The sequence below is a fragment of the Lampris incognitus genome, chromosome 20, assembly GCF_029633865.1.
Source record: "Lampris incognitus isolate fLamInc1 chromosome 20, fLamInc1.hap2, whole genome shotgun sequence".
NCBI lineage: Eukaryota > Metazoa > Chordata > Actinopteri > Lampriformes > Lampridae > Lampris > Lampris incognitus.
The window spans coordinates 35,653,607-35,681,380 of record NC_079230.1 but is presented as its reverse complement, the minus strand read 5'-3'; the positions used below and the strand labels follow the sequence as shown (position 1 = coordinate 35,681,380).

General features: G+C 45.0%; 2 protein-coding genes across 2 annotated transcripts in view; one reads left to right on the top strand and one right to left on the bottom strand.

The window, feature by feature from the left end:
- Positions 1-69: 69 nt before the first annotated feature.
- Positions 70-26,517, bottom strand: med11 (mediator complex subunit 11). The gene is made up of 3 exons (XM_056300046.1): positions 26,362-26,517; positions 5,444-5,574; positions 70-562 (listed from the first exon to the last, which is right to left on the bottom strand). The coding sequence occupies exons 1-3, from the start codon at positions 26,429-26,431 to the stop codon at positions 419-421; spliced, it is 345 nt and encodes a 114-aa protein (XP_056156021.1). The 5' UTR covers positions 26,432-26,517; the 3' UTR covers positions 70-418.
- A 68-nt stretch (positions 26,518-26,585) lies between these two features.
- Positions 26,586-27,774, top strand: part of pelp1 (proline, glutamate and leucine rich protein 1) — a 111,785-nt gene continuing 110,596 nt past the window's right edge. The window contains exons 1-3 of the mRNA XM_056300047.1: positions 26,586-26,733; positions 26,948-27,012; positions 27,136-27,241. Coding sequence (XP_056156022.1) covers positions 26,593-26,733; positions 26,948-27,012; positions 27,136-27,241 — 312 coding nt within the window. The 5' untranslated portion in view covers positions 26,586-26,592. The remainder of the gene's footprint in view (positions 26,734-26,947; positions 27,013-27,135; positions 27,242-27,774) is intronic.

The following is a 27,774-nucleotide window of genomic DNA, read 5'->3' as shown; positions in this document are numbered from 1 at the left end:
TAGTAGATATAATGAAAGAAACATGGTAGGGTGCAAAAATTTAAATATAAAAAATTCAAAGACTGGAGAAAATACTGCTTGTTTTATTTTACAAATGGGAGAAATTGTAAAGAAAGTGTTATTATACTGCTGTCACATCTGTCCTTATTTGTTAATTTGTAAAAACAATACACTTTTTCACTTAAGAACATGAAACTTGACACGAGATCTTCAGCTAATATGAAATGACATAAATTATATCATAAAAAGCCCTTGTGAAAGAAAGCATGTATATATTCATCCTCAGCTGACCTCAAATGCAAGACTATCAATATCCAAAAACCAGCAGTAATGCCAGTCCAGGTGTCATGACTCTGTGGGACTAATCTGCTCTACATTTTTACCAACACTTCAGGTTTAGCCACCATCTGGCTCCTCTCTATGTTTGTTGATCCAGCATAATTTCGCAAGTCCTTCCTAGCTCCCCCAGCTTGACCTTGGCGTATTCTGCTCTGATGAGCGCCATCTGACAGTCCTTCCTTGATGAATAGGTGGAGCTCTCATGGGGCTGACCTGTCGCCACCTGGCGAGAAACGAGAAGACATAAATAACTGGGACGCGTTTCCCAGAAGCCCCAGTATTCTGGTCCTCAGTTCCACCAGCCGGAACAGTAGTAGAAAAATGAAAGCACTGCTGGAATGAACGTTACACTTCTGTCATAAAGTTTTGTCGCAGTAACTGTGCTTCTCCATGTGTATTTAAAAGCATATATCGTGACTGGCAGGAGATGAATAGTTGAGGATTGACACTGTAGTGACTTAATTTACACAACACTGATAAGCCCTACCCCCCTCAAATCTTATAATCACAACAAGACTTTGTTGGCTAGGCAATTTGGTGTTGATAAGTGTCATATTTATTAAAAAAATTTTAATGCCAGTCTTCTTCACTATCACTAATTATCAATACTAGTTTTATTGGGCCATGTGTAGACCCACACATACAAGGAACTGGACTCCAGTTCCATTGTGGCTCTCCGTGTACTTACACAGAACAGACATACAGCTCAAACAAAGACAGCAGGATACACATAAAGCTTTAACTACTAATACAGATATAGATGTATATAAAAAGATATCATAAAAAGAAAAAAAACAATTATGTCACAGGAAGATAATAGTGGCAGTAACATGACATCTCTCTATGCTAACTTACTGTTATCCTTCTAACAGTTTTTCAAAGTGCCTCTGTTATGATGTTATCCATTACTGCTTTTACTTAGTAGACTGAAAATAGACAGAACCATTTACTATAGCCATAGCCTAATGGCACAGGAAAAGTTCATGACAGCACAGGTTATGCTTTGATAACGTTAATCAATCATCCAGAAATGAAATGTACATGATAGAGTTACCATGTGTAAATATGTGTAAATATTATGCTGTTTATGTTGCATATGAAACCGATCGTTGGTTTCAGTCGTTATGCATCTGTGCCATTTGCAAACCCCAATTCCAATGAAGTTGGGACGTTGTGTAAAACGTGAATAAAAACATAATACAATGATTTGCAAATCCTTTTCGACCTATATATTCAATTGAATACACTACAAAGACAAGATGTTTAATGTTCAAACTGATAAACTTTATTGTTTTTTGCAAATATTCACTCATTTTGAATTTGATGCCTGCAACACGTTCCAAAGAAGCTGCGACAGGGGCAACAAAAGACTGGGAAAGTTGAGGAATGCTCAAAAAACGCCAGTTTGGAACATTCCACAGGTGAACAGGTGAATTGGAAACAGGTGAGTGTTGTCATTGGGTATAAAAGGAGCATCCCTGAAAGGCTCAGTCTTTCACAAGCAAGGATGGGGCGAGGTTCACCACTTTGTGAGCAACTGTGTGAGCAAATAGTCCAACAGTTTAAGAACAACGTTTCTCAACGTACAACTGCAAAGAATGTAGGGATTTCATCATCTCCAGTCCATAATATCATCACACGATTCAGAGAATCCGGAGAAATCTCTGCACATAAGCGGCAAGGTCGAAAACCAACATTGAATGCCCGTGACCTTCAACCCCTCAGGCGGCACTGCATTAAAAACCGACATCATTGTGTAAAGGATATTACCACGTGGGCTCAGGGACACTTGGGAAAACCATCGTCAGTTAACACAGTTGGTCGCTACATCTACAAGTGCAAGTTAAAACTCTACCATGCAAAGCCAAAGCCATATATCAACACCACCCAGAAACGCCGCCGGCTTCTCTGGGCCGGAGCTCATCTGAGATGGACTGACGCAAAGTGGAAAAGTGTGCTGTGGTCTGACGAGTCCACATTTCACATTGTTTTTGGAAATCATGGACGCCGTGTCCTCCGGGCTAAAGAGGAAAAGGAGCATCCAGATTGTTATCAGCACAAAGTTCAAAAGCCAACATCTGTGATGGTATGGGGGGGGGGGTGTTAGTGCCCATGGCATCATGGGTAACTTGCACATCTGTAAAGGCACCATTAATGCTGAAGGTACATACAGGTTTTGGAGCAACATGTGCTGCCATCCAAGCGACGTCTTTTTCAGGGACGTCCCTGCTTATTTCAGCAAGACAATGCCAAGCCACATTCTGCACGTGTTATACCAGCGGGGCTTCGTAGTAAAAGAGTGCGGGTACTGGACTGGCCTGCCTGCAGTCCAGACCTGTCTCCCACTGAAAATGTGTGGCACATTATGAAGCGTAAAATACGACAACAGAGACCCCGGACTGTTGAGCAACTGGAGTCGTACATCAAGCAAGAATGGGAAAGAATTCCACCTACAAAGCTTCAACAATTAGTGTCCTCAGTTCCCAAATGCTTATTGAGTGTTGTTAAAAGGAAAGGTGGTGTAACACAGTGGTGAACATAACCCTGTCCCAGCTTCTTTGGAACGTGTTGCAGGCATCAAATTCAAAATGAGTGAATATTTGCACAAAAAAAAAAACAACAAAGTTTATCAGTTTGAACATTAAATATCTTGTCTTTGTAGTGTATTCAATTGAATATAGGTCGGAGACGATTTGCAAATCATTGTATTCTGTTTTTATTTACGTTTTACACAACGTCCCAACTTCATTGGAATTGGGGTTTGTATAAGGCTGGGGATTCCTACAGTCACTGTATTGTTTATAAGGCTGGGGATACCTGCAGTCACTGGATTGTTTGTAAGGGTGGGGATACTTACAGTCACTGTGTTGTTTATAAGGGTGGGGACACCTGCAGTCACTGTATTGTTTGTAAAGGTGGAGATCCCTGCAGTCACTGTATTGTTTGTGAGGGTGGGGATACCTGCAGTCACTGTATTGTTTGTAAGGGTGGGGATACCTGCAGTCACTGTATTGTTTGTAAGGGTGGGGATACCTGCAGTCACTGTGTTGTTTATAAGGGCGGGGATACCTGCAGTCACTGGATTGTTTGAAAAGGTGGGGATGACTGTAGTCACTGTATTATTTAAAAGGGTGGGATATCTGCAGTCACTGTATTATCAATAAGGGAGAGGAAACCTGCAGTCACCATATTGTTTATATGGGTGAGGATGGTGACTGCAGTGTAGTCACTATATTGTATATAAGGGCGGGGATACCCGCAGTCACTGTATTGTATATAAGGGTGGGAATACTTGCAGTCACTGTATTGTTTGAAAGGGTGGGGACACATGCAGTCACTGTATCGTTTTTCAAGGGTGGTGATACCTGCGGTCACTGTATTGTTTATAAGGGCGAGATACCTGCATTCACTGTATTATCTATAAGGGTGGGAACACCTGCAGTCACTGTATTGTTTGTAAGGGTGGGGATACTTGCAGTCACTGTATTGTTTGTAAGGGTGGGGATACTTGCAGTCACTGTGTTGTTTATAAGGGCGGGGATACCTGCAGTCACTGTATTGTTTGAAAGTGTGGGGACAGCCTTAACACCCAATGTGTTGTTTATAAGAGTGGGGATACCCACAGTCAACGTGGTCTTTATAAGGATGGGGACACCTGCAGTCACTGTATTGTATATAAGGGTGGGGACACCTGCAGTCACTGTATTGTTTGTAAGGGTGCGGATACCAGCAGTCACTGTATTGTTTGTAAGGGTGGGGGTACCAGCAGTCACTGTATTGTTTGTAAGGTTGGGGATACCAGCAGTCACTGTATTGTTTGTAAGGGTGAGGATACCTGCAGTCACTGTATTGTTTGAAAGGGTGGGGACACCTGCAGTCACTGTATTGTTTGTAAGGGTGGGGATACTTGCAGTCACTGTGTTGTTTGTAAAGGTGGAGATCCCTGCAGTCACTGTATTGTTTGTGAGGGTGGGGATACCTGCAGTCACTGTATTGTTTGTAAGGGTGGGGATACTTGCAGTCACTGTATTGTTTATAAGAGTGGGTATACTTGCAGTCACTGTGTTGTTTATAAGGGCGGGGATACCTGCAGTCACTGTATTGTTTGTAAGGGTGGGGATACTTACAGTCACTGTGTTGTTTATAAGGGTGGGGACACCTGCAGTCACTGTATTGTTTGTAAAGGTGGAGATCCCTGCAGTCACTGTATTGTTTGTGAGGGTGGGGATACCTGCAGTCACTGTATTGTTTGTAAGGGTGGGGATACCTGCAGTCACTGTATTGTTTATAAGGGTGGGGATTCCTGCAGTCACTGTATTGTTTATAAGGGTGGGGACACCTGCAGTCACTGTATTGTTTGTAAAGGTGGAGATCCCTGCAGTCACTGTATTGTTTGTGAGGGTGGGGATACCTGCAGTCCCTGTATTGTTTGAAAGGGTGGGGATACCTGCAGTCACTGTATTGTTTGTAAGGGTGGGGATACTTGCAGTCACTGTATTGTTTGTAAGGGTGGGGATACTTGCAGTCACTGTGTTGTTTATAAGGGCGGGGATACCTGCAGTCACTGTATTGTTTATAAGGGTGGGGACACCTGCAGTCACTGTATTGTTTGTAAGGGTGGGGATACTTGCAGTCACTGTGTTGTTTATAAGGGTGGGGACACCTGCAGTCACTGTATTGTTTGTAAAGGTGGAGATCCCTGCAGTCACTGTATTGTTTGTAAGGGTGGGGATACTTGCCTTCACTGTATTGTTTGTAAGGGTGGGGATACTTGCAGTCACTGTGTTGTTTATAAGGGTGGGGACACCTGCAGTCACTGTATTGTTTGTAAGGGTGGGGATACTTGCAGTCACTGTGTTGTTTATAAGGGTGAGGACACCTGCAGTCACTGTATTGTTTGTAAAGGAAGAGATCCCTGCAGTCACTGTATTGTTTGTAAGGTTGGGGATACTTGCAGTCACTGTATTGTTTATAAGGGTGGGGACACCTGCAGTCAGTTGAGACTGAAGAGGTCACTTAAATGAGTGAGAAGCTTCTCTCAGTATATGTTGTGTCCAGCTGAGCTGGTTCAACTTTACATGATAGCTTAAGTTTACATGTTTACCTGTGTAAGATAGCGGATCTGGGCACTCAGTTCGCTCTCAACTCTGTTGACAGAGGTTTGAAACTGAGCCAACTGCCGGTCTAGAAAGCTGGCATTGTGTTTGTCTTTGGATAGCTCCAGAATGATGTTACCTGAAAGATAAAGGACAGCATAATACAAAAATATTCCAATACAGTCAAAACAATGTAAACATGGTGCTAAATATATCTAAAAATTACAATTAAACTCCTAAAAAGATTGTCTCAACAATAAATTCAAACTTAAAAACGTACGATAAACATAAATGACCATAGTGAAGAGACTACGATGTTCCATGTTCACTGGACATTCAGATTCCATAATGGTTAATGACTTGGTTAATCACGTCTCACTCCAGAGACATAATTGACTTGTTTATGACGCAGTGGTGGGTTGGACCCGCCACTTAACAGGCTGATATAGTCCATGGGCCAGACGATATTTCGGTACACTCAAGGTGGCAAAACTTACTTATAATTTTTGAAAGGATCCATGTCTGTAGATGATATTTTGATATGATAACCATTCCTGAGTGGCAGCTGTATCACAGTTATCAGCTCATGAAGTTAACCACCCGCTAAACTAAATTGCATTTTAGACGCTGGTGCATATCCTGGTTTAGCCTCATGGTCAGGACATTTTTCAATGTTCTATAATATTGTCTTTGGTATCATTTTAAAGGGGACCTTCTTAGCTTTCATTCAAGCCCTGTTGTGGATATTTCTCACAAATATAGAGGTCACTTGAGCTCTTCAACCCGTCAATAACACACATCTTTCTGCAATGTTCGCCTAAACTATATACTTTCTTTTAGCCCTGTGGCATCTAGGAATATCAGGGACACAAAACACAAACACTGGAATACTCACAGGACTGTAAAGATTCAGGAAATGTATAATATACCCATACTATTTCATTGTGTGAGGTGATTGTGAGCCTTAAATGAGAACTAGACCAAAGCCAGTTAGGTCACAAACTGGTCTCTATACATTTGTTTAAATACACAATCAAAATACATGATAAAAAGGAATACCATAGTGAGGTAATGAACTATTTTAATATTTTAAACAACATTGACATTTACATATACTTAGTCAATGATGCATGTAATCCCATATCATTAGTGGGTATATGTAATGGTAATGGGTAGGGTAATGGGTATATGTGAATATGGTTACATTATTGTTATCAAGCTCTGGGTAACCAAGTCCAGAATCAACATCCTGTGCATCAATAGACTACTACCACAGTAATACCATCAGAATCATCACACTGTCATTCATCAAACTGCTCGTTTCTCTCATCATCTGACTCCCCAAGTTCAAAGTCCAGTTCTGGACCATCCTGCTGTTTTTGGTTACTGCAGGTCTGTAACCTGCACATGTCTGTGCATGGAAGTCCATTTGACAAGCACATGCAGCTTGGCATTTTGCATGAATGCACACACTTGCATGTTAGCATTTCTAAGACCACATCTGGTGCAGGTGGGGAGCGCATCCAGTAAATGGCCAGCTTGCCTTCATCGTCTGTCCATCCATACTCAGTAGGGCTTGGCACCACAGGGTTAGCCTGCAGACAGCACTTCCATATTGCTGCCTGATAGTTGGCTCGTTGAACATGCATAAAGAGACAGTCTCTACATGGTGGCAGCTGGCTGGACTCAACCTCTCCCCTTTTGGTGCAGAAGAGCTGGTAACGCAGTTTGTTCACCTCAGCAGTGCTGCTATTAGCAACATACATCCGACAGGTGAACTGCTCAATTTTCTGGAACAGCTCATCACTCACATTCCATGTCTGTCCCAGTTGACTAAAAGTATCTTGGCAGGAAGTGTGCTTTCTCACTATCTTCAGGGCATTCAGCTTCCCTCGACCAGCGAATGCACTGACAGTGTCGCAGCCTGTGAAGGCATGTAAGCCAATTAGGCTGTCACAGATGCTGTCTCCAAGTGAACTTGCCAGTTTGGTGATGTCGACAAACCGTGTGCGATTCTGAGTCCCACACTTCTGGTAGATGGGACAGGTGATGTCCTTCTGGAAGCCAAGACAAAGCACCATGACATCAGTGTCCTCAGCTGTGATGATAACTGACTTTGAGCCCGCATTTGCTGCATGCAATGCATGCAGGAGCAGACGGGTGTCAGCTTCTTCATGTGTGGAGTGCAGTTCTGCTGCTTCCTCACACCCATCTTCTGTCAACTTGTAGCAGGTTTCCTCACAGGTCATGTACAACACCTTGCCATGCAGCATAGCTCTGTATCGTGGGAGTTTCCACTCTTCCACCAGAAACTTGATGAGACTGGTCTTGTTGGAGGAACTGCACAGAAATTTTCTCCACTGCTGGACGTGGTGTCCCCCTGCAAGATTCTTGTACTGGAGAGTGATGTCTCCACCCTGGTTCAGTCGTTCAGCATCTCTGATCGAAGTCTGGTGATAGACATCAAAAACAACATCAATCCTCCCACTCTGTGCTCACTCATGGAGGACCTGGGTCAAGGCTGACTCTGCCACCTGTGCAAAGGTTTTGTTGTTGCCATTCATTTTTTGGACCAGGCTCATCCCATCAATGATGGAAGTAGATGGGATTGGGATGTCTTCTGCAGGAGATACATTCTTTTCAAGCTCTCTGGCAAGTGCAGCCTTGTTTGTTTTTCGTAAGGACCCATCAGCATTTGCCAGTGCCCATGGTAGTGGGCCCAATGGGTAGGCAAGGACATCCTTCAGATTCACCTTCCTGCTTTCAGCCACCAGGATCATGTGACTGAAAAGGGTTCTATCTGCCTTCAGAACCACATCCTGTGATTTCTTTCCATGAGCTTGTTTTGTGCTGACATTGGAGAATGTTTTCAGACTTTGCTTGGTCATCTTGTCGTGGAATTTCACAGGTGGTGGGTCTGCATCTAACCTTGTTTGCTGGAATGCTTGGTAGGCCTCTTCTCCTTTCTCAAGAGCTCTCAAGAGATCTATGGTCACATCAGGTGGAGCCATGTTGCCAGTGGAGAGGCTAACCAAATCAATCTCATCAGGGGACATAGGATTGAGCCAGTTATTCTCCATAAGGTCCATGAGAGACTGGACATCTGCTTCATCTCTCTTGATCCTTGGACTCTGTAGATCTGGATGAGACCATTTGCACCTGCCTTGACCTGTCAGGTCTCTCAGCTGTCTGAGGTACATGCTTCTATACTCAGCTGTGAGATAATATTTGGTTACAGCTCCTGGCTTCAAGCTGAATCCCTTTGTCCCTCCAGCTGTTTGGGTGTCTTTGTTCACCGTTTCTTCTATAGCTTGGTCAACAGGGATTCGGCCAAAGGGATTGGTGGAGCCCAGTTGGACTGAGAAGCCTCCTTCCATGAATTCTGTGTACACATCTGGGTGTGTGATGGGCAGCTCAGACATCTGGGCGTAGTAGTAGGGGAGGTAGCGTGCATAATTCATCCTGTCATAAGCAAAGCACCATGGGATCATTGCTCGAATGCTAGCCAAGTGTAGCATCCAGTCTCCCTCTCTGGATGCTCGGATGAGCCCCAACAAGATTTCAACCATGTCCAAATAGGACATCCAGAAGTTCGAGAGGCTGCCGTTTCCACCTCTAAGGAACTCACGGTAGACTTCAAATAGATCCATGATGCGTGTACAAGAGCTGTTCTCGAGGACCTCCTTCAAAGCATGTTGTGAGACTTCTTTCCCAAGGCTGTCAATGGTCTTCAGTGTCTCATTCAGGTGAACCATGTCATTCCTGTGAGTTTCTTCCAACCAGGACAGGAAACCATTCAAGGTCAGTCGCATGAGAGCCTCATACAGGAGCTTGTGTAGTCGCACTGCCCTGTTGTACTTGCGGCCATCCATAACACCAGCAATTAAGCCTTCTGCAATCATGCCAGACTCAATGCAGAGGTCTTTGAGTCCAGCATCTTGGAAACGCTTTCCTATTATTGCCAGCAGTGTGCAGATGGTGTGGAATACCCCAAGCCTAATGATGATATCATTGAACTTGTCATGGTGTTTCCATGTGATCTCGACAGCCTTCGCATACAGGGCTTGGTCAAAGACACAGACAATCTTCCTCAGGCCTAAGCACTGCATGATGCTCAGTGACTGGTTAAGCACCTCGTTGACAGTAGACATTTGTGTCGCTGGAGCATTGATGGTAGGCAGATAGCCTATATTGTCGGGGATGACCGTCATCTCTCCTCGAGTCAGGATGTTGAAGCCTGTCCAGCTGCTGACTGACTGTTCTTCTTGTTGTGACATGCGTGCTAGGACCCAAAGAAGGTTTTTCTCTCTGGCAAGCTTAGTATTGGCTGCAGTATCGGCATCTGACTTTTTGCTTTGTGGTGGCCCTACCCGTTGTCCAGCATTGTAAGTTGGTAACATTGGTGGGGGTCCATCAATGCTTCTCTTCTTTGTTTTGGGAACAGTGGGCATGGGTTGGACAGGAAGTGGGTTGACTGGCTTTGCTTGCACAGCAATCCCATTGACTCTGTGAGATGTTCCCTCACCACTGACAGTTTCTTCAAGACGGTCGATATTGTCCCAGGCTAAAGTTGTGAATATGCCAGGATGGATGTTAGCTGGAAGGGCAATGCCACTCCCTGATGATGAGAGTTTCTGGAGACACAGGGCAGTGTTGATCTCTTCCATCTGTGAATAGGACACACTGTGACCAAGTCGGTTGAGGATGTTTATCAACTCTACATTTCCTGTCAACGATTTGACACTGAATGGCAGAACAATGTGCTTGGAAGGCTTGGTATTTCCACATGTCACTGCATATACTATGTCATGGCCAAATGACTGCAGAAGGCACTGCACTCTCTGGGATGCATGATCAGGATCATTTGAGCCTGTGAGTAGAGAGTACAGGAAGATAATGAGCGACTCTGGAATGGTAGGACATTCTGCTTCTGGTTTGACTTCAGGCGGCCAGGTTTGAGGAACATCTTGACTTTTAATGTCTGCTCTCAATTTGATGGCTGCTTTGGCTATAACATCTTGTGCACTGACACTTTTCAGGGTCTGCAGCTCCCTTTTGAGAGACTGATTTTCTTTGGCAAGTTCCCTCATGGACAAGTTATCGGGATAGAGGAGGAATTTTCCTTTCTCATCAGGGAATATCTGCAAGGCTCCAGCAAACTCACTCTCCAGGTTTCGCCTTATGTGCTTCTTGGTTGATTCCTTGACTTGGGCAATGCCTTGGGAGTTCATTGAAGCTACCAGTCTAGAAGAGAGATCAGTCATTGTCATCACTTGAGGATTGCCAAAAAGCTCCATCCTGATGAAGAGGAACAGCTCATTATATGCCTTATTCACAGCAGCTTCATACTGGGCTGCAGCATCATCATCTTCATTGCTGGCAACCTCTCCTTTGGAAACCTCTTCTTTGGTGTAAAGTCTATAGCATGACCTGTGGTAGTGCCCTTCAGCTGCTACAAGGTCTCTACTCACAATGGCAAGGATTCTGCTGTCCCTTTTCTTTGTGGCTGCACTCCTGGTCTTTGCATCAGCTCGCAGTTCTCGACACTGCACCAGTACTTCTCTCGTATTCTGTCTCTTGGAATATTTGCTGTTTTTCTGACAAAATATGCACTCTGCATCATAAGTCCTAGATGTACTTGGAGCATGTCGAGCTACTCTCTTAGATTGTTTCTCTTCAGCAGAGACACAACTTTTCTTTTCTTTTGCAAGGAGGCCATCAAGAATTTGCTTCATAGTGAAGATACTGCGACACTTTCTGTGGTAGTAGATTGCTGGAATCTGTCCCTCAGGAATGTCTTTTGCCAGTTTCAAAACTGGTGCATGATTTCGTATCTGAGCTGCCCTGAGCAGAGTTCTCCATGAGTCGACACTGTAGTGAAACCAGCTTATCTGTATCATCAGAACAGTGGATAATGCACTCCACCCGTGGGCGCTTTGGTATTGGGTAAAAACTTGCTTGTTCACCAGTGGCCATATTTAGTCAGTTTTCACCTGCCACATACAAACAAATACATGTAACTTAGGTGTATGAACACTACTAAAACAAAGTTTACTTTGCGTCACCAGCGTCATATTACCATTATTTATCTTACATAGCCACAAATAGATACATTACCTAGTTGCTATGCAACAGCTGTATTTTGTCCACATGAGGCCGCTAAAATCAACACAAGATGAAAGTTCCTCGTAGCCACTTTAACTAATCATATTAACATATACATTAAAAGAACATGCTAACATTATGGGAAATTAGCTTACAATCTTCTCCAGAGTGAGACAAGAAGATAGATACCAGTTTCCTCTATATGTGTTTAGTAGAAAGCTATCTGGCTGCACGTTAGCCTAGCTTAGCACAATGAATGGAAGTACACAGTACTGGTTATCCTTGGTTGTTGGCCAACTAAGAACTGTCCCAGAGTTTAAGCTAGGCTAATCAGTACCAGGGGTGTTGAAATGCTATATTTGTAAAAATCTGGGCAAATACACAATCGTGAGAGGCACAGAAACAGGTTTCCTGAAAGAAAAATGAAATAGCTGCTCATTTGGAAAGGTTATCATGTATTATTTTACTTCTGTTAGTGTACCAAATAAAATGGCACCAGTGAAGTTGTGTCACCTTGGGTGATATCGATATCTGGTCTGACCCATGGACTAACTGGCTTTGGTCTAGTTAGTTTCTTAGTAATAATGCCCTTCTAATTTAAGGTTCACAATCACCTCACACAATGAAATAGTATGGGTATATTATACATTTCCTGAATCTTTACAGTCCTGTGAGTATTCCAGTTTTTGTGTTTTGTGTCCCTGATATTCCTAGATGCCACAGGGCTAAAAGAAAGTATATAGTTTAGGCGAACATTGCAGAAAGATGTGTGTTATTGACGGGTTGAAGAGCTCAAGTGACCTCTATATTTGTGAGAAATATCCACAACAGGGCTTGAATGAAAGCTAAGAAGGTCCCCTTTAAAATGATACCAAAGACAATATTATAGAACATTGAAAAATGTCCTGACCATGAGGCTAAACCAGGATATGCACCAGCGTCTAAAATGCAATTTACTTTAGGGGGTGGTTAACTTCATGAGCTGATAACTGTGATACAGCTGCCACTCAGGAATTGTTATCATACCAAAATATCATCTACAGACATGGATCCTTTCAAAAATTATAAGTAAGTTTTGCCACCTTGAGTGTACCGAAATAGGAAATTTTGGGCTCTGGCCCATGGACTAATATGATTTGTAAGTTTCCCCCTGGGTGGTTGAAGGTGTGCTAACCCAGCCACCGAGGATTCACAAGCCAATGCATTCTTGGTCCCAAACACAGATAAATGGGGATGATTGCATCAGAAAGGGCAATCGGTGTAAAATCTTTGTCAAATCAAATATGCAGATCACAAATCAGATTTCCATACCAGATTGGTCGAGGCCCGGGTTAACAACAACAGCACCACTGCTACTGTTGGCCAACAGTAGCAGTTGTTCAAAGTAATGGGGAGTGCGGAAGAGAGGTGAAGAAGAGAGTTCAGGCAGGCTGGAGTGTGTGGGGAAGACTGTCAGGAGTGGTTTGCAATAGAAGGGTACCAGCAACAATGTAAGGAACATTTTACAAGAGTGAGTACTGAGACCAGCTATGTTGTATGGTTTGGAGACAGTGGCACTGACAAAAAAGACAGTAGGCAGAGCTGGAGGTAGCAGAGTTGAAGATGCTAAAATTCTCATTGGGAGTGACAAAGATGGACAGGATTAAGAATGAGTGTGACAGAGGGAGATGTAGAGGACAGGAAGAAATGGAAATGGATGATCCGCTGTTGCAACTAGGGCTGAATGATTAATCGAATTCATATGACATCGCAATGTAATAGAACACAATTTCCAAATCGCAAAGGCTGCAATTAAAACAAGTGGGGTTTTTTTGGGTTTTTTTTCCCAATGTAACCAATCAGAGGGTTGGAAACACGTGGCCATGTGAGGTTCACATATATACACACTACCCTACACTCAAGTGACATGGAAGTGAGAGCAGTAAATGAAGAAAACAACTTGCCACACTACGCTTTGATTCTAGCAGTAACGTTACCATCCTGTAAAAATGGCCTCGGCAGAACCGAACACTGAAGATGCGACTTTCGTGTCAAAGAGGAGCAGTATGCCAGCTGTCTGGACCTATTTTGTATGTAGGTAAGAAGATGCTGCACAGTGTCAGGTATTGTGCAGAACGTGTCTTGCTACCATAGCTGCAACACGGGCAACACTACAAACCTGGCTCAGCATTTAAGAAAGCATCACAAGGCCACGTATCAGGAATCAGGGACACTTTGACATTTCACCTCATGTTCTTGCGCACATGAAGTGAAACGAAATGCCGTTTCCCCCAGCCCACAGCAGTGCAACAGCCAGACAAACATACATGTATGACAACTGCATGGCTAAAAACCCACCCAACAGTGTGTCAAACAGGCTGTATACCACCTGGCAGGGATCACTGACTGAAATGTTTGAGAGTATATCTCCATATGAGTGATTCTGAGATTCAAAACGGCACCGCAAAATTACTCAGGTGATAGCGGATTTCATAGTGAAAGATATGATGCCCTCAACATGATGACTTAGGCCGGCTTTGGTAAAGACATTTGATAAACTGTATAGCATGCCATCCCACACATATTTTAGCCAGGTTGCCATACTAGAGCTGTATAAAATGTGCAGGCTGAGAGTCGCAGCGGAGCTAAAAAAAGCAGAGCTTTTCCACTACTACCAATGACATAATGATAATAATAATATTATTATTATTCACCAACCATATCCCAGGCAACATCAACATTCACGCAGTCCAGAAGAGCGCCCTACTCGGAACAGCCCACATATTACGCCGAGTACTGTCAATCAAGTGACATCTGCACTGTAGTGCCTCAGGTCCAAAGTTTGGACCAGGCTCTACAGGATGTAAAACAGGAAACACGAAAGAAATAATAATAATAACCATAGCATTAATAAAGCACTTTTCTAGACACCCAAATGTGGTCAAGCTGTACAGCAGAACCCTATCAAGAGTCTCAAAGAAGGTTGAATCAGTTCATCTAGATAAAATATTTATTGAGAGAAACATTTTACCATCATCTAAGTGACCTCTTCAGTCTCACCTGACTGCAGGTATCCCCACCCTTATAAACAATACAGTGACTGCAGGTATCCCCACCCTTATAAACAATACAGTGGCATAACCACCCAAACCAATGACCAGTTTCATATGCAAATATGGGTGTGACCATTAACTAGTTACAATGGCCATGTGTACTGTTCACAGAGGATTGGGGAATAGTTGCAATCACAGCATTGTAAGATGGTGACAGATGTGCTCTTAGACCTCCCCTCGGTTGAGGGATGGTTGTTCCCTCTTCATATAGATGGCCTCTTTGACTCCCCGTTCAAACCAGCGTTCCTCCCTATTAAGGCTGTGCACATCGTCATCCTTGAAAGAGTGGCCACTGGCCTGTAGATGGTGTAGACTGTGGAGTCCTGGCCTGACATGTTAGCTCTCCTGTGTTGTTTCATCCTCTTGGCCAGCGTCTGTTTAGTTTCCCCAACGTACAAGTCATGGCAATCCTCCTGGCACTTAACAGGGTAAACTATATTGCTCTGTTTGTGCCAGGGGACCCAATCCTTGCAGTGGACCAACTTCTGGTACAGCATGTTTTGGGGTTTGAAAGCAACAGAGATGCGATGTTTTGAAAATACAAGTGTCAGCTTTTCCGACACCCCCACCACATACAGAATCACTACTGGTTTACACTTGGGTAGTTGTTGTTCTTTTCCTCTCCATTGACTGGTGCACTGCTTAGGCGTCTTCCTGGCTTTGACAAACGCCCAATTAGGATAACCACACTTAACCAGGACCTGTTCAATGTGGGATTTCTTCCCTTCCCCGGCCGCTGTGTCAGTGGGGACATTCTCAGCTCAGTGGTATAATCCTAGCTGGATGTTTTTGCTTTTGCTTTTGATAGCGTTGTAACACACAACTTAAATTGTATAAAGTACACTATCTTTTTTTTCCCATTTCTTTCAGAAAAACCAGTGGAAGATGACAGTGTGTGAAGAGCAAAAGGGTGGTGCTAGAAGCGGGTCGGGCCCTTCTCCCACAGCTGGAAGAAGAAGGCAGCAGTGACTGAGGCACAGAGGGAGCTCAAGCTTACTCAGTACACCCTCATAACTGAGTGCCCAACGAGATGGGGATCCAAAGAAATGAGAGGAGTATGTCATCATCTCCTACCACAGGCCAATTCTCCATCGTCTGGCCACATTACATTACAGTCATTTAGCCGATGCTTTTATCCAAAGCGACTTACAATAAGTGCATTTAACGTAGGAAATCAGGAGAACTACTAGTCATCAGAGGTCATAAGTGCATCTAAACAAGCATCTAAGAGCAAAACCAGTGCTAAAGTAAAAGTTCAAGAAAGATATTTTTTTAATTTTTTTAAATGAGTGAATACAATAAGTGCTAAGAACAAGTAACAGGGTATTAGTTCTTGAGGAGGTGAGTTTTCAACCTGCGCCGAAAGATGGGCAGCAACTCCGCTGTCCTGACATCAGTGGGGAGTTCATTCCACACCTGTGGGGCCAGGACAGAAAAGAGCCGTGACTGGGTCGATCAGAAGGCAAGGGCCTCTGAGCGAAGTGGTCGGGCAGGGGTGTAGGGCTTGACCATGGCCCTGGAGATAGGAAGGAGCTGTTCCTTTCACTGCCCTGTAGGCTAGCACCAGAGTCTTAAACTGGATGCGAACAGCTACTGGGAGCCAGTGTAGGGACATGAGAAGGGGAGTTGTGTGGGAGAGCTTAGAGCGGTTGAACACCAGATGAGCTGCAGCTTTCTGAACAAGCTCCAGAGGTCTGATTGCCGACGCCGGGATGCCAGCAAGGGGGGAGTTGCCGTAGTCCAGCCAGGAGATGACCAGAGCCTGGATGAGCACCTGTGCCGTCTCGTCAGTGAGGAATAGGCGAATCTTCCTGATGTTATAGAGGAGAAATCTGCAGGAGCGAGCAACCAATCCAACGTTTTCAGCAAATGACCTTTGGTCATCCAGGATCACACCCAGATTCCTCACAGTCCGAGTTGGCATCACCACAGTGTTGTCAATGGTGATGGCCAGGTCTCAGTGCGGGCAACCTTTCCCCGGGAGGGACATCAGCTCTGTCTTGTCCAGATTGAGCTTCAGGTGGTGTGCCGCCATCCACTCTTGAGATGCCAGACAAGCATGCAGCATGTGTCTCTACTTGTGTGTCAGAGGGAGGAAAGGACAAGATCAGCCGGGTGTCATCGGCATAACAATGATAAGAGAAGTCATGTGAGCGAATAAGAGAACCCAGGGATGTCGTGTACAGGGAGAATAGGAGAGGACCCAGAACCGAACCCTGTGGAACGCCTGTAGTCAGTCTGCGAGGCTCCGACACAGATCCCCTCCATGTCACCTGGTAGGAGCAACCCATCAGTTAGGTTGCAAACATTGAGAGTGCAGGGCCTGTGACACCCAGCCCCTCGAGGGTACAGAGGAGGATCTGGTGGTTCACTGTGCCAAACACAGCTGACAGGTCCAGGAGTATCAGGGCAGAGGAGAGAGAGTTTGCTCTCGCAGAGTGCAGCAATTCTGTCAATGCAAGGAGGGCCGTCTCTGACGAGTGACCCACCCTGAACCCAGACTGGTTGGGGTCCAGGAGGTTGATCTGGTGGAGGTACAAAGAAAGTTGGTTAAAGAAAGCATGTTCGAAATTTTTGGATAGAAAGGGTAAAAGGGAAACGGGTCTGTAGTTTTTGACATCAGAGGGGTTAAGTGATGGTTTCCTAAGAAGGGGGGTGACTCTTGAAGGCAGATGGAAAGCATCCTGCCTGGAGGGAGGTGTTGATGAGGTGGGTTAGATAAGGAAGGAGTTCAGGTGCTATAGACTGACAAAAAGAGGAGGGGACTGGGTCAAGGGAGCATGTGGTGGGGCGATTGGATGGGATGAGGTTTAGAACCTCGTCGGGGGAGAGGGGAGCGAGGTGGGATAGGGTGGGATGTGGAGAGGTGAGGGAGGGTGCAGAGGGTGGGATAGTGCAAGCAGCACTAACCGGGTGGTGAGAAAAGGAGGATCTGATGTCGTTTACCTTCTTGTCAAAGAAGTTAGCGAAGTCATCAGGGAGAAGGGTGGAAGTAGGAGGAGGAGGTGGGGGTTGAAGAAGTCTAGAGAAGGTTTCAAAGAGTTTCTTAGGATTAGAGGCAGAGGATAGGACTTTAGAGCGAAAGAAGGCAGCCTTAGCAGCAGAAAGGGAGGAGGAGAAAGTGGAAAGAAGAGGCTGGAAGTTGAGAAGGTGCTCTGGGAGTTTGCCTTTTCTCCATTTGCGCTCTGCCACTCTCAGGTTCTGTCTGTCAGTACGTACTGAGTCGGTCAGCCAAGGGGCAGGTGGAGTTGGGCGTGCAGGCCTGGAGGTGAGGGGACAGAGATTGCCTAGAGAAGAGGAGAGGGTAGAGAGAAGATCAGTAGCAGTGTCAGGGGGTAGGAGAGAGAAAGATTCAGTTGTAGGGAGGATAGAGGTAACAGAGGAAGAAAGATCAGTGGCGGAGAGAGAGCGGAGGTGTCTACGGGTGGAAACCATGTGGGTAGGGGAAGGGGTTGAGGGGGGTGAAGAGAGGGAGAGAGAGAAGGACATGAAATAGTGGTCAGAGAACTGGAGGGGAGTAACAGAGAGATTGGAAATAGGACAGTGTCTAGTAAAGATAAGGTCCAGCTGGTTGCCGGCCTTGTGGGTAGCAGGAGAGGGTGAGAGCTGAAGGTCAAAGGAGAGAGGAAAGAGAGAAGAGGATGTAGCTTGTTAGTGTGGATGTTGAAGTCACCGAGAAGGATAAGTGCAGAGTCATCAACAGGGAAGTGCGAGACAAGTGTGTCAAGCTCCTCCAGAAACTGACCAAGGGGGCTTGGTGGGCAGTACACAACCACGATGGTGAGTTTGACTGGATAAGAGACAGTAACAGCAGGAAATTCAAAAGAGGGCGGAGAAAATTGTGGAATGGAAACTAGAGAGTATTCCCCTTTCAGGAAGATTAGCAGGCCAGTACCACCACCCCGCCTCCCAGCTCCGGGAGTGTGAGAAAAAGTGTACACATCAGACAGAGCTGCGGGTGTGGTAGTGTTTTCTGGCATGAGCCAGGTCTCAGTTAGAGCAACAAAGTTGAGGGAGAGCAAGGATGCGTAGCCTGAGATAAACTCAGCTTTCACCACTGCAGACTGGCAATTCCAGAGCCCTGCTGTCACCACTTGCTCAATGTGAGTGGAGAGAGTGGGATAGATGAGATTGGTAGGGTCACAGCACCTAGGAGTGACCCAACGTCTATGCCAGCCCCGGAAAGAGGAAAGGACAGGAATGCGAAGGAAACACATAGTCTATACTAGGTACACAAAATACAGATAACTGACCGGATCTAAAAAGAGCAGTCTGTGCTTGATGAAGCCTTGGCTTGAAAAAGTCGCACTTGCCTTTGTTCACGCTAGCCTTCATTCAACCTAGGCTTGTTTGCCTGATGCTTGGAAGCTAATGCTTCCATGTAGCAGCAGTGATTTAAAGAACACTGATTCCTAATTGTCTGCCATGAGTGCAGGCCACACCCTGGCCACTTAACAGCCAATTGGCCAAAGAGGTACACTGAAAATAGGCTAATTGCCCAGAAACAGGACACATATGTAAAATTCTATCAAACCTCACACAATACTATTAAAACTGCAAACGACAAGTTACCAAGGAATATATTTATAAGATAAAAGGATAACTAAGTCAAAACAGCTAGGCAACAAGAAATATTTAAGGGCACACTAGGTGAAAAAACAGCTACAGCTAGATTAAGTAAATAAGACAAGTAAGTAAATAGAATAAGACAGCTACAGCTAGAATAAGATCCCACTAGGAACCAGCAGCAGATGTATAGAGAAAAGGACTAATACTCAAGCAGCTGGAATAAGAGAAATAGCAACTTCTTAAGCAAGAAAGATGATACTTACTCTATACTAGATGAACCAGCAATTCAGAATCACTCCAGAATTTAAATGCACACTCCCATCAGTCCTGGCTGAAGATGATGAGGACACTGACCTATCCAGGTCAATTAAAACAAAAGTTCTAACATACCTCAATGACAAATATAGTGACCCTGACACCCAGGAGCTTTTGGACGCCACATCATTTCTGGACCCGAGGTTCAAAACACAGTACATCAGCACAGACCACCTCTCTGCCATTAAGACCCGACTGAAGACTGAAATGGAAGTCTGCAATATATATATATACATACACACACACACACACACACACACACACACACACACACACACACACACACAAAAGCATTGGGATACACCTCTTAATTACTGAATTCAGGTGTTTCATTCAGACTCATTGCCACAGGTGTATAAAATCCAGCAGCTAGCAATGCAGTCTGCATTTACAAACATTTGTGAAAGAATGGGTCGTTTTGAACAGCTCAGTGAATTCAAGTGTGGTATTGTCATAGGATGCCACCTTTGCAATAAGTCAGTTCATGACATTTCTTTCCTGCTAGATATTCCACGGTCAACTGTAAGTGGTATTATTGAAAAGTGGAAGGATTTATAAACAACAGCAACTCAGCCACGAAGCTGTAGACCACGTAAAGTCACACAGCGGGGTCAATGAGTGCTGAGGCGCATAGTGTGTAAAAGTCGCACATGCTCTGTTGACTCAATAACTGCAGAGCTCCAAACTTCCTCTGGCATTAACATCAGCACAAAAACTGCGCAGGGGGCTTCATGGAATGGGTTTCCATGGCCGAGCAGCTGCATGCAAGCCTTACATCACCAAGCACAATGCCAAGCGTCGGATGGAGTGGTGTAAAGCATGCTGCCAATGGACTCTGGAGCAGTGGAAACATGTTCTGTGGAGTGATGAATCACGCTTCTCTGTCTGGCAGTCTGATGGACAAGTCTGGGTTTGGCGGATGCCAGGAGAACACTACCTGCCTGACTGCATTGCGCCAACTGTAAAGTTTGGTGGAGGAAGGATAATGGTATGGGGTTGTTTTTCAGGGGTTGGGCTAGGCCCCTTAGTTCCAGTGAAGGGAAATCTTAATGCTTCAGCATATCAAGACTTTGTGGGAACAGTTTGGGGAGGGCCCTTTTCTGTTCCAGCATGACTGTGCCCCAGTGGACAAAGCAAGGTTCATTAAGACATGGTTGGGTGAGTTTGGTGTGGAAGAACTTGACTGGCATGCACAGAGCCCTGACCTCAACCCCATTGAACACCTTTGGGATGAACTAGAACAGAGATTGCGAGCCAGGTCTTCCTTGTCCAACATCAGTGCCTTGACCTCACAAATGCTCTTCTGGATGAATGGGCAAAAATTCCCACAGACACACTCCAAAATCTTGTGGAAAGCCTTCCCAGAAGAGTGGAAGCTATTATAGCTGCAAAGAGGGACCAACATATTAATGCCTATGGATTTAGAATGGGATGTCATAAAAGCTTCTGTCGGTGTTCTTTAGCACTGGAGGGAATATAGTAACTTGAATTCATTCTTCCTTAAACCAAGCAAAAGTCGATATATTGCTTTTCCTGGAAAAAAGAAAACAACTTGTGAGCTACTGACAACCATACAGGAATCAGGACCAATTTATTGTAATTTCTTTCATGCACTTGCATACACAAAAGAAACGCAATTCCATTTCCCCCAGCCCACAGCAGTGCGACTCAAAAGACAAAAACACACATCCCAAAAAATCCCAAAAACAACACCACCAAAAACATGCAAAAACAGAGAGAACGAAGCAAAAAAAAAAAAAAAAAAAAAAACACAAAGCGTTGACAACACAGTCCACTCAGTGCAACACAGTCCAAAAACTCCACTGTCCAGAGAAAGAACGCCAGCCAGGATGACTGTCGGAACTGCCAGTCTGCATGGCTAGCAATTAGCTTAGCCTGCCCCGCTTCAGCAGATGCAGCAGACCAGGCTTCCCCAGCCAATTCAATGCCAGCTCTCCTAGCCAGACACCTTCGACACACCTCCCCACACTCCACTAAAAACACCACAGTCAATGCTAGGCGAAACTGCTGCCAGACCGTCCTCGGTGTTACCGGAACTGCTGGTCTGCATGGGCTAGCAGTTAGGTTAGCCTGCCCCGCGTCCACATCCTGTCAGACCGCCCTCGGTGTTTCCTCCTCCGGTGCAGCTCCAGGCGGGGTCATAGTCCCTGGGCCCACAGGACGCAGCAGACCAAACTCCCCCAGCCGATCCAACGCCAGCTCTCCCAGCCATCAAACGAAGACAAAACAAACTTAGACGCGGCATGGACGGTACTGGTTGAGGCCGCCACAAACGTGAATTTGCGCCACCATCTTCCCACACCGGAAGCAGGTGACAATACAGTGGAGTGGGATGACATAGTGGCTGGCAGAGCCATACTCCTTGTGCACTTCATTTAGTCTGTGTGGTTTGTTACTGTTACTGACTGGAGATCAGGTAGATTAATATATAATATTTATATTAATGTTCACAGTTAATATAAATATTAAATGTTCCCTGTTCACTATGTTCTCTGTTAACTTTATATTAATGTTCACAGTTAATATAAATATTTAATGTTTTCTGTTCACTATGTCAGCCTCATCCCAATTAAAAGTTGGGATGAGGCTGACATAGTGGGGAACTTCTTTCCTAATGTACTGTAACATGCATGGATAAGTAGACACGTTGGTCCTTGACTAACGGGTCAGACCCTTTAGTCAACTAGTTAACGTTGTCGCTTGCGGAGTGGGAGACACGGGTTCGTGTCCCGGTTGTGGCGGTCAAGGGCTGCCCCCTTAATTCGCTACATTGGTGTCAGAAGTGGGACGGTGAGACCGCGAGGTCATCGGAAGCGCGTGCGCCCAGAGGCGTGAGGGAGCTGATATGCTAAAGTGCTTCCCGAAGGAGGGGGGTAGTGTAACATGAAAGGATAAGTAGAAACGTTGGTCCTTGACTAGCGGGTCGGACCCTTTAGTCGACTGGTTAACGTTGTCGCTTGCAGAGTGGGAGACATGCGTTCACGTCCCAGCTGTGGCGACTGTCTCCCGAACTGCCCCCCTAATTCACTACAGTACAATCACATTGTGTACATTAGGAAAGAAGAAAGGTAGGCATACTGTGTGTGCAAGAGACCAGGTGGAAGTGGAGTAGGGCCAGGAGTATCGGAGGTGGGTTCAAACTCTTCTACCATGGTGCGAATTGGAGGAGAAATGGGGTAGGGGTAATTCTGAAGGAAGAGTATGTCAAGAGCGTGCTGGAGGTGAAGAGTGTCAGACAGAGTGATGAGTATGAAGCTGGAAATCGAAGGTGTATTGCTGAATGTTATCAGCGCATATACCCCACAAGTTGGGTGTGAGATGGACGAGAAAGAAGAATTCTGGAGTGAGTTGGATGACGTGGTGGAGAGGGTACCCAAGGAGGAGAGAGTGGTGATTGGAGCAGACTTCAATGGACATGTTGTTGAAGGGAACAGAGGTGATGAGGAGGTGATGGGTAGGTATGGTGTCAAGGAGAGAAATGTAGAAGGACAGATAGTGGTGGATTTTGCGAAAAGCATGGAAATGGCTATGGCGAATACATATTTCAAGAAGAGAGAGGAACACAGGGTGATGTACAAGAGTGGAGGAAGGTGCACACAGGTGGACTATATCTTATGTAGAAGGCACGATCTAAAAGGGATTGGAGACTACAAGGTGGTGACAGGGGAGAAAGTAGCTATGCAGCATTGGATGGTGGTCTGTAGGATGACTTTGGAGACCAAGAAGAGGAAGTGAGTGAAGGCAGAGCCGAACATCAAATAGTGAAAGTTGAAGAAGGAAGACTGTTGTGTGGAGTTCAGGCAGGAGTTAAGACAGGCACTGGGTGGTAGTGAAGAGTTGCCGGATGGCTGGGCAACCACTGCAGAAATAGTGAGGGAGACAGCTAGGAAGGTACTTGGTGAGTCACCAGGACAGAGGAAGGAAGACAAGGAGACTTGGTGGCGGAATGAGGAAGTACAGCAAATTATACAGAGGAAAAGGTTGGCAAAGAAGAAGTGGGATAGTAAGAGAGATGAAGAAAGTAGACAGGAGTACAAGGAGACGCAGCGTAAAGCGAAGAGAGAGGTGGCAAAGGCAAAGGAAAAGGCATATGGTGAGTTGTATGACAGGTTAGACACTAAGGAAGGAGAAAAGGACTTGTACGGATTGGCTAGACAGAGGGACCAAGCTGCAAAGGATGTGCAGCAAGTTAGGACGATCAAGGATAGAGATGGAAATGTGCTGACAAGCGAGGAGAGTGTGCTAAGAAGGTGGAAGGAATACTTTGAGGGGCTGATGAATGAAGAAAATGAGAGAGAGAGAGAAGGTTGGATGATGTAGGGATAGTGAATCAGGAAGTTCAGTGGATTAACAAGGAGGAAGTGAGGGCAGCTATGAAGAGGATGAAGAGTGTCCCGATGACATACCTGTGGAGGCATGGAGATGTTTAGGAGAGATGGCAGTGGAGTTTTTAACTAGATTGTTTAACACAATCCTGGAAAGTGAGAGGATGCCTGAGGAGTGGAAAAGAAGCATACTGGTACCGATTTTCAAGAACAAGGGTGATGTGCAGAACTGTAGCAACTACAGAGGTATAAAGTTGATCAGCCACAGCATGAAGATTTGGGAAAGAGTAATAGAAGCTAGGTTAAGAGGAGAGGTGATGATCAGCGAGCAGCAGTATGGTTTCATGCCACGAAAGAGCACCACAGATGCGATGTTTGCTTTGAGAATGTTGATTGAGAAGTATAGAGAAGGCCAGAAAGAGTTGCATTGTGTCTTTGTAGATTTAGAGAAAGCATATGACAGGGTGCCGAGAGAGGAGGTGTGGTATTGTATGAGGAAGTCAGAAGTTGCAGAGAAGTATGTAGGAGTGGTGCAGGATATGTATGAGGGAAGTGCGACAATGGTGAGGCGTGCGGTTGCAATGACAGATGGGTTCAAGGTGGAGGTCGGATTACATCAAGGATCGGCTCTGAGCCCTTTCTTGTTTGCAATGGTGATGGACAGGTTGACGGACAAGATCAGGCAGAAGTCTCCATGGACGATGATGTTCGCGGATGACATTGTGATCTGTAGCGAGAGCAGGGGGCAGGTTGAGGAGAGCCTGGAGAGGTGGAGGTATGCACTGGAGAGAAGAGGAATGAAAGTCAGTAGGAGCAAGATGGAATACCTATGCATGAATGAGAGGGAGGACAGTGGAAAGGTCAGGATGCAAGGAGTGGAGGTGACAAAGGCATTTGAGTTTAAATACTTGGGGTCAACTGTCCAAAGTAACGGGGAGTGCAGTAGAGAGGTGAAGAAGAGAGTGCAGGCAGGGTGGAGTGGGTGGAGAAGTGTGACCGGAGTGATTTGCGACAGAAGGGTACCAGCAAGAGTTAAAGGGAAAGTTTACAAGATGGTTGTGAGACCAGCTATGTTATATGGTTTGGAGACAGTGGCACTGATGAAAAGACAGGAGGCGGAGCTGGAGGTGGCAGAGTTGAAGATGCTAAGATTTTCACTGGGAGTGAAGAAGAAGGACAGGATTAGTAAAGATTATATTAGAGGGACCGCTCAGGTTGGACGGTTTGGAGACAAAGCAAGAGAGGCAAGATTGAGATGGCTTGGACATGTGCGGAGGAGAGATCCTGGTTATATTGGGAGAAGGATGCTGAATATGGAGCTGCCAGGGAAGAGGAGAAGAGGAAGGCCAAAGAGGAGGTTTATGGATGTGGTGAGGGAAGACATGCAGGTGGCTGGTGTGACAGAGGAAGACACAGAAGACAGGAAGAAATGGAAACGGATGATCCGCTGTGGCGGCCCCTAACGGGAGCAGCCGAAAGTAGTAGTAGTAGTAGTAGTAGTAGTAGTAGTATGGTTTCATGCCATGAAAGAGCACCACAGATGCGATGTTTGCTTTGAGAATGTTGATTGGGGAGTATAGAGAAGGCCAGAAGAACTTGCTTGCCAGAAGGACTTGCTTGATTAAGTTGATACTTGCTCGACCACATTAATTTCAGAAACTATGGAAATTTCAGAATTAAATTAATGGCTACTTTTCTATTCTACTGAAGAGACTCGGCATCGTGCTGGTTTTTGCCATCCCATAATTCCACATTCCTAGAAGTAAACGAGAATTCCAAGCATGGATACCCAAGGACATTTCCTTTGAGAATATGGTGGATTTTGCAGAAAATTCAGTTTATTTGTTTTATAGAATTTCAAACAGTGGCATGTAATGGGTAGATTCGGCCACCTGCTGAATTTTGACCTCGCATTTTCCACTTTCCTACAGTTTAAAAAAAAAGTCATAGCATGGATACCTGAGAACTTGGTCTACGGAAATATAGAGGTATTTTCTGATCATTTCATTTTTTTTGTGTGGCATTTCCCATCTTTATTAGATAACGATAGTCGAGAGACAGGAAAGGCAGGGGAGACGGGATGACATGCAGCAAAAGGCCCAGGTTCGAACCCAGGCCGCTGCGATAGGGACTGTGCTACGCGCTGTACCAGGAGAGCCAATCCTGCCTTTTCTTAAGGGCAGATGGCGTCACCGCAGTGTTGTAAAGCTGTTCCTAGCAGCACCGTGTCCAAAATGTAAAGAAACATGATATCACAACCGATATGCTCTATGGCAGATCAATGTAAGAAAAGAAAAGAAGCAAATGTTCTTTAATAAACCCTGACTCCTGGAGGAAAACAGTTGGTGAACTGTTTCCCTCCTGAACAAGTGCTATATTTGATAAACTATAACCACCGGAGAATAAGTAGAATTAGATAGCAATCTAAAATAATGCCTTTCATTTATTTATGTCTGTGTTCGTATGTTGTTGATGATGTACGTTGTAATAAATACTAACCGGCACACTGCAGTATCATTGCAATCTCCTTCTCCACATCCTCCAAGGATCGAAGACGTTCGTTTGCCATTACTTGCTGGTAAAATGTACTTGTCGTTTCAGTTGCTCTTTGTAGATCTATTGCTCGTCCAACGCATAGTTAAAACTTACTGTCAATAAACAAAAGAACGCATAAAAATGACGTCACCTCGTCGCGCAGTGTGACGTGTAGCAGTGTGGCGGATTTACAAGATGGCTGCGTCTGTTTGGCTTCCTGGTCCCGCAAACATGCGGTTAACAGAGGAGCTGGTGTCCGTTCTGAAAGAGCAACGCACTCATTATCTACCTGCGTTATTAGCGAACTACAGAGAACATGGCGTGCTGCCAACCCAGGTACGATTAAACTGCTAAACTTGCTCAACCTGGACGCTACAGCACGTTGGCCTCTGACGGCATCCAGGTCGCTTTGTATAGATGTGCATATGGGTGATGCAGAGATCCATCCGTAACAATGCTTCGATATGCTGGCTTGAGCTTTGGTTTAGCTGTGTACACACTTTTTCCTCAGTTATCAACAAAACGTGGTTGATTTTCGTGACATTCTCAGGGCTCGAGTGCAGTCGGTGGACTCGTGGGTTTCAGCGGCACTAAACTCGGCTCCAGCAAGACAAAGTGAGCGCATTAACTTTACATACGTTGCCATAGTGTACTGGTGAAAGTGTATGACTCGCATTTTGTACATTAGAACGTGTATCAGTTTCCCGGTGTGTTGGTTTGTCTACGTGAGCGTTGCAGGTTTGAGGGTCTGTGCCTGCTCTCCATGCTCGTGAAGGACAGCTCCAGTGAGGTGTTCCAGCAGCACTGCCTGTCCTGGCTCCGCTCGCTGCAGCAAGTCATCCAGGTAAGATGGGAGACGCACATTTCCTTTTGATGGAAATTAAAATGGGGCCCTGCATGTCGACCATGAAGCACAAAATCTAAAAAATATTTTCCATATTTTGTCCCGATCATATTTTTTCATTATATTGATCTATCATTAGTCCCAAATAAGGAAAATCATAGCCTGAATGACCTCATGATTTCATCAGCTAATGGTTTCTTGCATTCCAAGGTCTTAATACAAACGATTCAAATCACTCAAGGAAATCTTGACCCCCATACTGTGGGCAATTAGAGGCTAATCAAAGATGGGTTTGGTTACAATGTCTGTACCCAAAAGCATACTGGTATGAGAAAGCATTAGGATTAGACAAATTTATGAGGACTAGGGCTGGGTGACAAGGCTGAAAAATAATATATTCTTTAAAGCTTTTGGCAATATATAATATCTGTTCATGCACTCTCTGTGAAAAAGTCTTCAAAGATGATATTTTTGCGGTCAGAAGCATAATGTATACTAAGCAGCGCCAATTAGATACATCTAATTGGATCAAA

What these genes read in the sequence shown, in the direction of transcription:
- med11 (XM_056300046.1), bottom strand. Translation starts at nt 26,431, where the DNA reads ATGGCAAACGAACGTCTTCGATCCTTGGAGGATGTGGAGAAGGAGATT. An exon ending in AATGATACTGCAGTGTGCCG is followed by an intron (nt 5,575 to 26,361) that starts GTTAGTATTTAT and finishes TTTATCTTTCAG; the next exon opens with GTAACATCATTCTGGAGCTA. An exon ending in AGATCCGCTATCTTACACAG is followed by an intron (nt 563 to 5,443) that starts GTAAACATGTAA and finishes GTTTCTCGCCAG; the next exon opens with GTGGCGACAGGTCAGCCCCA.